Genomic DNA, 10,209 nt, shown 5'->3' with positions numbered 1-10,209 from the left:
AAATAAATACAAAACCACCTGATACTTACCCTGTGGACGACACGTGTTCGGTATCAGCTGACGTCTCACTCACCAAAACAATGCTCCGAACTGGCTAATGAGCTGCTTGTTGAGCCCTGTCCGTACTTGGTATATGCGTGGTTAGGGGTGTTTACACGGGGCAATTCGCAGCTGCTTGCAATCGGTAACGAGATGCAGTTGTGATTTACTGAACTGCCGGAGCAGCCGGCTCTGTCGGTCTGATCGGCTGCCATCCTGGCAATTTTTCAGGGTTAAATGAGAACATCTATCAATATAAAATTGAAAATAGAAGGAATATTGTTGGAAAGTGTTTTAGTAATAACCATTGGCCGTATCTTTATATACAATAAATAAATGAAATATTTAAATTTATCTATAAAAAAAAAATGGAAAACGGACGCGGAATTGGTTTGTTTACATGGTCACAGGAAGCCAGCGGCCCACCATGTGTATGCCAGACCAAGATGTATGTACCAGGGCAACATGAGCACCACAGCCTGCAAGGCTATATAGACCAGGAACGAGTCCACAGTCATTTTCTTTGCTTTTTTTTTTTTTTCTTTTTCTTCTTCTTCTAGCACAGCAAAATCGCAATTATAGCAACCAGCTCAGAGAAGGAAGACTCCATCTTGATTATTCTTTTATGCAGCGGGCTAGCGGCTGCTCTCCACCATGTGAATGCTTTCGGGTGAAACCTGCCGGCTGCTCCGGGTAGCTGCAAACAGCCGGGTGGAAAACAGCCCCGTATAAACCCGCCATATTAATTTAATTACTGGACGAAAACACATGTAGAATTTGGCAGGACCTTGAATGAAGCAATACTCTCTCTCTCTCTCTCTCTCTCTCTCTCTCTCTCTCTCTCTCTCTCTTACCATTATAACACTCAGCTGCACATGACAACGAATTCTTCACCTCAAAGCAATTTGAGTCAAAGAATCCAGTGACTAATGTGCTGTTGCTGACCTGTTGTCCCGCTTTCTCCAAGTCCATTTTTCCAGGATGTACAGTCTTAATAACGGGACTATTCACTTTTTTTTATATATTCTAATGCTTCATTTATTACACACTCTTTATCATTCTTTTTATTTATTTTTTTCTTCACAGCCCCACAACTATCGCCAGCTTGTCATAAGATTAGGGCAGCCATCAAAAATTTTATGGAGATTAGATGAAATAATGGACGGGGATAATAGGCATGCATAGGTATAAACTAGATGTAAAATTAAGAAACTATCACGTATAGGCCTAATATTTTTTTTTTTTTTCTTATAGTTTGGATAATGTAATTCATTGTGTTATTCATGTATGAGAAGGCGCGTACCAGCCTGACCTCATGGCAGCGCAGATGTAAACAAACAGTGGCCGGGGGAGGCGGAGGCTGACAGGGGGAACAATGCAGAAATATGAGAAACTGGAAAAAATCGGTGAAGGTAAGGTGCTCCCTGGCACAGAACACCTCTAAGAGACCATGGTATTTTCTCGCTAAGGCTGTGTGTTGAGTGAGGCCACAAGAAGAGGCAGCTGCGAGTGTCACATAGCACAAGACAGCCAGATATAATGTAGCTCTCCATAAGCAGGTGTAGAAAGGCATAAGGAGTTTGTTAGCTTTGTCTCTTGGTATTCTTTGGCACATAATACCATGAAGAGCTCTTGGTCTTATCTACCTAAGGCTGTGTGTTGGTCGAGGTCACGAGAGGAGAATGATGCAAGTGTCACCTAGCCCGTAACTAACAGGTTGGTATAAAAAGTCAGGGTTACGCTTTCTAAAAAGTCCCTGTCACGTACAATAACGAAACTTCAATATAACTAAGGATACACTGTGGCCTTGCCATAAAAGTAAATATCGTTTGGGAGACGAGGGATATGCAAGTGTCACAGCTCAAGACAGGCGGATATAAAAGTCAGTCATAGGGAGGGTAAATCTTACCAGTAGTGGCTCCTTATGTTTTCTTTTGCTGCGCCTCTCCAGGACAAGCAAGCTTGGATACCTGGCAGGAAAGCAGGGTTTTAGGATGAGGAAGGCCAAAATAGGCCAAATTTGGGAAACCTCAAAAGTCTAAGAAGAAAACAACACTTTTGGGAAACAGGGAATATCTGCCCCCCACCCATATCTCTGCTATGCTATCCTAATGCTTTCAAGTCACTAAGTTGCTAATTGAAGGTTCTGTCCCCCCCATATCCCCGGCTACATTATCCAAACTGGTAAAATCGCAGTTTAACACTATACATCCTTGTTGGGAAAGTGGGTTTTAGAAGGGAAAACCAAATTATGCCAAATTTAGACATTCATGAAAAAAGTTTAAGGATGAGACACCATATTTTAAAAACTGGGGAACTTTCTAGCCTAACCTAACTTTACCTAACCTAACCAGGTGACGTTTGATCCCCCCTGGACACTCCATGAAGGACATAAACTAACTTAACCTGGATGGGCTTTGCCCAACACCAACCTTCCCCAGCTGGACACCCCCTTAATGACGCTAACTTAACCAACTGTATGCCATAATAGGAAGTGGAAGGTCCAGGGTGTGGTTGGTCGACCTCTTACTCATCCTCTTAGGGTACTGGTACCACTGAGTGTTCAGCACTTGATTGATTTCAGCAACACACCGTGTGATCTTATAAAATGTACACCCATGTCATCTTGCTTATGGATTTGCACAGTAAAATCCTGGTATTCAAATTTATGTCCACTGCACTCTGCTACCATTGTGATACTGGGAACCCCTGTGGTTAGCCAGCTGACTACTGCAGCTTCTGCATATACTCATGGTGATTGGCTGAAAGTAATCGACACATTGGCCGGAAGTAAATGACGTTTAATGACATTTGAATACGTCATTAAAAGGACAGCACTCATTGGCTGAACAAAAGAGATACAAGAGAGCATGTGCCATTCCATACTGGAAACCAACATACTAACACATCCATTACACTGTATCCCTCCTAGTGAGCCTCATCGGCATGGACTTAGAATTTGTGATGCCGCACAAGATAGATCATGTCACTAACATAACCAAGGGTGACCCCAAATAAGTCAACAAAGACAAAACCCAATGAAGAGATGTGGTGTAGAATCAAAGCTGTTTTTGGAAGATGTACACATGTAAGAGAAAACTCAACATGAATTGGTACACATCACATTAACAGCTAAGTTTTCACTTCCCAACAGGAACATATGGCACTGTATTCAAAGCCAAGAACAGAGAGACACAGGAGATAGTGGCGCTGAAGAGAGTACGGCTGGATGACGACGATGAAGTGAGTGGTGGTACTGTAACTGTTGCTTAGCAATGAAAGGTGTGTGTACACTGTACTGTTCATTACTTAAGTATAAGAGATCCCATAATTTCTGTTGAACTTTGCAAGCTATAAGGGATTTGGTAATTGACTGGATGGTTCAGAGGTGACATGATAGATGGAAGGAGGCACATCTTGATGATTAAAAGGTTGTTTGTAGAGAAAGACAGTGGGCATTCATTTCTCATCATATCAGGAATGATGTATGTGGATCATGTCAAAATTAGTTAACCTGGTTCACTATAAGTTCATTCTATTTATATTTGTACTTCCTCCTTTCTTGCCTCCAGGGGGTGCCCTCATCAGCCCTGCGGGAGATCTGTCTGCTGAAGGAGCTGAAGCACAAGAACATTGTGAGGCTGCATGATGTTCTGCACTCAGACAAGAAACTCACACTGGTGTTTGAACATTGTGATCAAGACTTGAAAAAATACTTTGACAGTCTCAATGGAGAAATTGACCCTGACATTGTTAAGTCTTTCATGTAAGTGTTGTGTGTATGGATGTGCTCTGCCTGTGTGCAGAACTGAGTTACAGTGATGTTTAAAATGATGAGTATTTATTGAACTTTGGTAGAGGAAGCAGATATTTTCTGTACTGAAAAGATGATGGTGGAGGACAGAGAGCCTCCTTGACTAGAATTTTGATCTTCTAATATGGGAAACAAAAGAGCCATTATTATTATTTTTTATTTATTTATTTATTTTTATTTATTTTGTTTATTTATTATATTTTTATTTATTTATTTTTATTTACTTTATTTTTTTATTATTTATTTATTTATTTATTTATTTATTTTATTTTTTATTTATTTATTTTTTTTTTTCATGATGAAAATATTTGTTTTATCTTCTTTTGTCACTTTAGTTTCCATTTCATATTTGGACATTTCCACTCATGTAAAAAATAACTGAAAAGGAAAATGTTGAACCAGCCTTTCTTTGAGGCTGCAGCAGCAACCCATTTAGTCAGCTGTCAAAACAGTCCCACTGTGGTCTGTTCAAACTTTGTGTCACTTGATTTTATTCCCAGTTTAATTGACTAACATCAAAGAAACTCCTGAAGTCATTACAGTAAACCCTGTGTTGCAGCATGTGCCCAAGACAGTAGGATGGATAAAATACCTTTCCTGACTCAAGGGACCATAGGCTAAAACATTAGTAGTCTTGGTTCTCACAAGTTTTAGTGTCTGAAAACAGTCTGAAAATAGAGAAAGACTGTCATTCCAGAATGTGTCCTTGCAGGTTCCAGCTGCTGCGAGGGCTAGAGTTCTGCCACAGCCGCAATGTGCTGCACCGGGATCTCAAGCCACAGAATCTCCTCATTAACAAGGTGAGGCAGCCAGTGCACCACCACCCTCACTCACACATCATGCTTCATCACATATCACAGATTATGTGTTCACACCACTTTGCTCTGGCACAAATGCTGCACTGATGCTCTTGCATATAAAGAAAGAATTTTTTAAATTTGAAGGTATACATGAAATGATACTTTTGTCTGCGTCTTAGTATACATGAAATGATACTTTTGTCTGCATCTTAGTTTAAGTCACCTAACCTATCCCCAACCTCTCTTATCTTTGGTATCACAGAATGGAGAGCTCAAGCTGGCAGATTTTGGGTTGGCTCGGGCTTTTGGCATTCCTGTGCGCTGCTACTCTGCCGAGGTGGTGACGTTATGGTACCGGCCACCCGATGTGTTGTTTGGTGCCAAGCTGTACAACACCTCCATTGATATGTGGTCTGCTGGCTGCATATTTGCTGGTATGGCTTTAATTCAGTGTTGTTTTACTTGTTTACTGTTTATGTATGTCTTTGCATTTTTGTCCTTGCATCTATTTCTCAGTCTGTCTACTTGTTTATCTCTGCCTCTCTTTTGTAATTGAGTTCCCATTTGTAATTCCATCACTGCTATCCTGTCACCTCTCATCACCATACCAGTGCAGCGGTTCTCATTCACATCCTCACAGTGGCAATATTTTAATCAGTTTTCCCTTCTTAAGCCATCTGACCCATTTGTGAAACTTATGAGGATCTGGCCCTCACAAATATGTAGTTTTTATTTGTTGCTAAGAACTTTTTTTCTCCTTTTGAAGAAGTCAGTAAAATGCAGAATAGCATGAATTGTTTACTTAATTTATTAGTATTGAATTCATACTCTGATGTTCATCATGTATGTATTTTGTTGAAATTGAGCAAACTAACCAAAAAATTTTAACACCATTATTATAACTACTAGCTTGTCATCAGACACCACCATCACCACCTTCCTTTCTCCGCCAGAACTAGCCAATGCCGGCCGCCCACTGTTTCCCGGTAGTGACGTGGATGATCAAGTGAAGCGTATCTTCAAGCTTCTCGGCACTCCAACGGAAGACACCTGGATGGGCATGACTTCCCTGCCTGATTATAAAACCTTTCCCTTGTACCAGCCCACCATGACCCTCGCTCAGGTCTGCCCTAAGCTTAGCAGCAAAGGCAGAGATCTTCTTCAGGTAATGTATGCATGCCCACCATCCCTTTCCCTTACTAATCACACATATTTAATGATGAGTTGGGCCAAAATAAATATAAAAAATCAAATCACTCTGTGTATCTATATTTGATCTCTGTTTCCTAAGAAGTCTTTCAGGAGGATGGCTGCATCAGAAGGGTCCCCATTTATTCCTGTTATTGCATGGTGTAATCCTTTCTTTCTCTTCTCAGTTCTTTCTCTCATATATCCCAGCTGAGTTTTAGTCACAAATGAGCTAATATTTATCACTGACATCAGCAAACTGGCATTTTCACAATGGTAATGATAGGATGATGATGATGTAACATTACCTCACCTCATGCTCATCTCTTTCACAGAGGCTGCTCATCTGCAATCCATCTGCAAGGATGAATGCAGAGGATGCCATGGCACACTCTTACTTTGCTGACCTCTCACCTTCCATCAGAAATGTGTGACCCCCAAGCAAACCATTGCCACAGGGAAGTTTTGTATCATGCCAGTGTGTGTGCATATGAGTGAAATTACATCTCAACTCTCCAAAGCTTTGGAGATTAAATATTGGATCTGCTTAGTTTGTTTTTGTCTTTGTGATTTGATCTTTTATTTGAACTTATGAATTATTTAAGGAAATTGAAGTTAAGCTGGTGTTCTTAAGACTTTTTTTTTTTTTTTTTTTTTTTTTTTTTATGTACATGAAGTAGCTGGTGATGTGCTCACTTCATGATCTGCAGGTGTCCATCATTCTGGAGAGACAGGCAATGAAACCTACCTTTAAAAGTTATTCATGAATGTGGATGTCAGTTTTGTTAATGCATTTTCTATGTATTGGAGAATGAGGAACAAGTTGCAAGTGTTCATTGTGTTTTTAATCTTTTGGTCAAAGTTACTTCTACTATAATTGTATATTCAGCAGTGATGGGCACTATTCTGATGATCTACTAATCATTAATTAGTGAAATTAACATTTTCATTAGTAGATAATTGTTCTCATTCATTTAAAAAAAAATTACCAGACCATTTAGCTTCCACTAAATTTAGTTACACTAACTTTGTCTGCTAACCCTAAATTAAACATGATTATTTCAGTCTATTTATATCATATATCACATATTATTATTTTGCAATCTTGGGTTGTTCACCATCACACATTTCATTTGAAAATTAATTTTAAGTCCACACAAAATTGTGATATGTGAATAGTCTGTCTGTTCCATGGTAGCCAGGCTGTGGTGTCCCTGGTGGCTGTGATTGGTTGCAGTGGAAGGAGTGTGTTCTGTGAAGCTCTTTCATTGGCTAAATTGTTTGTCGCTCTGTCCCTCGAAGGCACTTCAGCTGCACCTCTTACTACCTAAATACAGAGCAACTTGATCCTTTTACTAGAGGCATGACATGGTGAAATATCAGTTACTCTTGTACATACTTGAATGTAAATTGATGTTTAATTTCATATATTCATTTAGTCACCAATATGTGATCTTGGCATCCTATACCTTTTTGAAAACCTCCACATCTAAGCTGCAGTATATTAAAATCTTAGCTCATTAAAGCTTTTAAGAAAAAAAGAAAAAATGAATATGATAAAAGAGGCCAGCAATTATTGTTACCTCCCATCAAATTCTTACTGGTTTGGCAGTTAAGAATTAGTGAGATCATGTTTTAAATTGGCAGTTCTAGCAGAAAGTGAAGCCAACTTTTCAGTTAGCTGTGCCCACCACTGAAATTCTGATTTTTTCCACCCCTTCCAGTCTGATTATTTTAATGTTTACAGATTAAAGTTATTATGTTTAAATCCTTAAATTGTTATGAACTGTAGCCATCCTACCTTATTGTACTTGATCGTTATTATTTATTTATGTTAGATTGAAAAATATTAGTTTTGTACTTGAAATGTTTCATATACTTTGTTTTATACTCTTAAAGGAGACACCTTGAATTATGAGATGTGTCCAGAATATCTTAGATTAATCAAAATCTTTGTATTTTCTGGTATGCTTGATAATGAAGTTTCTGAAAGCTTTGATTGCAAGTTTTCAGAAGTAAATTATATAAGAGTAGGAACAAGTTTTGTACAAATTGTTCATACGAATATTCTGTACAAATTAATCACAATGTCTTTTTTTTTCAGGTGAAGTATCATAGTTGGATCCTTTATGAATGGATAGTAACCTGTACAAATTAGGAATTATGTTCTTTACTGATGAACAAAAAATATCAAACTCTCATCACAGTGTCAAATGTATGGTTTAGTTTTACTTTGTGAGGAATGTGAGCCTCAGACTGAAACATGCCAGTATATGCAGTAAAACCTCACTGTAATGGACATATCTACTAATAAGCTTCTGTATATTTGATTTAGCTTCAAATCATCAATCTTATCCTCAGCATTCAAGTGAGATGCTAATGCAAGAATACATTTCAGACAGGCCAGGGAAAGTGACGTTCTAGCAGACAGTAGTTTTCTGTGCATCAGGAAGAGCTCAGACATGGTCATGGTGAGGTATATAATATGGGCTGCTCAACATTTTTGTGGCATAATAAATGACAGTATACTGGCTGATATTATGATCACTTCCCCAAAGCATCCCTTGGAATGTATTGTTGGTAACACACTCATGGTGACACCTTTAGAAGTTTTACTGCATACCTAACACACTGCAGTTATGCAGGTGTGTGCATTATTCATACAGTTGCCAAATTGTCTCCTCCCTTCTGTCTTTGACTAGTATTGTATATCAACGTGAAACATGGGATTCAGTCAGGCCAATATATACAGTGTATTCTAGTCATTCCAGTTCAAATTGCTGCAGGAGTTGGAGAGTTGGTGAACTAGACTGCATTTCTTAGGTTACCACTAAACTATAATAAACTAATTAGGTGATTTTCAAACTTAGTTTAACTTAACAACAGAAGATGTCAGAAGAGTGTGTGTGCGCGTGCTTGCGTGCTTGTGTGTGTGCGCTGTGTGCGTGCGCATATCATATGCATCATATAGATGCAACCATAACTTAACAACTGGCTTTTGTAACATATGATGAATACTGAAACAAGTTTTAAGGTATAAAGAATAGAATCATGGTACTTGTATTTCAGAGGAAGAAATTTTGAATTTTGGAGGAAAAAAGATAGGATAAATAGTGTTGGAATAAAATTATGCAATATAAGGTATATTCTGGAAATATTTACAATTAATATTGTATAGTATAATACAATGTAAAGTACTGGAAAGATCAATGCAGAAAAAAAACTAATAGTGAGTATCATAGTACACTGGATACCAGATTCATTGTTATTAAGACCTCCCAGAATAATATTTTGTTGTGTACAATGACACAGAGTTGTGAAAGACACCTGGAGGTGTGGAGGCCTTTCAAATACTGAAGCAGTGGAAAGTTTTCATCTAAATTGTTGTTAAGTTATCCGGAATGAAAGAATATAGAGATGCAATGTAGGTGATTTTATGTATTGGAGGACAGGCTATGGAAGAGAGCTATGGAGCTGAATAACTGTTATGGAAAATTGCACCAAAATAATATTCAGAAAATACGAGAATGGCACATGGGGCATTCCTGCTTCAGTCACCAATTGTAAGCCATTCTAAGATGAGATTAACATGTCAAACCTCTAATAATAATGAATCAGTTAATCTGTCTATATTACCAGGCCAGCAATCCCACATAGGGTGGCCCAGACAAGGCACCACACATTCACACACACACCATTCACACTCTTAGTCCCATCAGCCCAGCATGGAAAGGGAGTCTTGTGGCCCACTGTACTTTACCCCAGGAGCCTTTGTAGGGCATTCTGAGACGAGAGCAACATGTCAAGACTCTTAACAGTGATGATGATGTTCAAAGAATAACAATAGGAAAAAAAATTACACAGCTATATCTAAATTATCTAAATTAATGCATAATGCACACCCTGAAGACGAGAAATAAAGCCCTCCATCTGAGAGGTTATCAAAATTATGCTTAGCTTTTCAGTATATGTATACTTTATTAGTGAAGAGACTGAAGACATACCAGACAATGCATCACAATCAAGCCCAGCAACCCAGGTTCACATCAGGAGAGTTGGAGGATTGGTGACCCTCTCAAGATCCACCAACATTCACTGTTTGAAGAAGTTGCATTGCATTTGTGCCAAGCTTGACAGGCTGGCCGAATGCAATGCTGGCTGAGGGAGATTCCATGCGATCCCTCTCACCTATTGAGGCAAAGCAAGAAGGGAGCAGTGAAAAAAGTAGGTCTTCAGGAGGAAAAATTAAAAACAAAACAAAAACAAAGTAATCAATTATAAAAAATAAAAAACAAAATTATGAGACCAAGATTTCCAATGAATAAAGGCAATCACATAACTCCAAACATACCAACAACAGATGCTTAA

General features: G+C 38.6%; 2 protein-coding genes across 2 annotated transcripts in view; one reads left to right on the top strand and one right to left on the bottom strand.

The window, feature by feature from the left end:
• The first annotated feature begins 1,312 nt into the window (after positions 1-1,312).
• Positions 1,313-8,706, top strand: LOC135105107 (cyclin-dependent kinase 5-like). The gene is made up of 7 exons (XM_064013108.1): positions 1,313-1,451; positions 3,194-3,282; positions 3,612-3,805; positions 4,566-4,653; positions 4,916-5,087; positions 5,607-5,818; positions 6,177-8,706. Exons 1-7 carry the CDS (start codon positions 1,415-1,417, stop codon positions 6,273-6,275), a joined length of 891 nt encoding a protein of 296 aa, XP_063869178.1. The 5' UTR covers positions 1,313-1,414; the 3' UTR covers positions 6,276-8,706.
• Positions 8,707-9,794: 1,088 nt separating this feature from the next.
• Positions 9,795-10,209, bottom strand: part of LOC135105106 (DNA-directed RNA polymerase I subunit RPA1-like) — an 18,164-nt gene continuing 17,749 nt past the window's right edge. Inside the window, exon 25 of the mRNA XM_064013107.1 lies at positions 9,795-10,029. Coding sequence (XP_063869177.1) covers positions 9,917-10,029 — 113 coding nt within the window. The 3' untranslated portion in view covers positions 9,795-9,916. The remainder of the gene's footprint in view (positions 10,030-10,209) is intronic.

The sequence above is a fragment of the Scylla paramamosain genome, chromosome 11 (genome assembly GCF_035594125.1).
Source record: "Scylla paramamosain isolate STU-SP2022 chromosome 11, ASM3559412v1, whole genome shotgun sequence".
NCBI lineage: Eukaryota > Metazoa > Arthropoda > Malacostraca > Decapoda > Portunidae > Scylla > Scylla paramamosain.
Note: the sequence above shows the minus strand (reverse complement) of the source record. Positions and strands in the feature narration are given on the sequence as shown.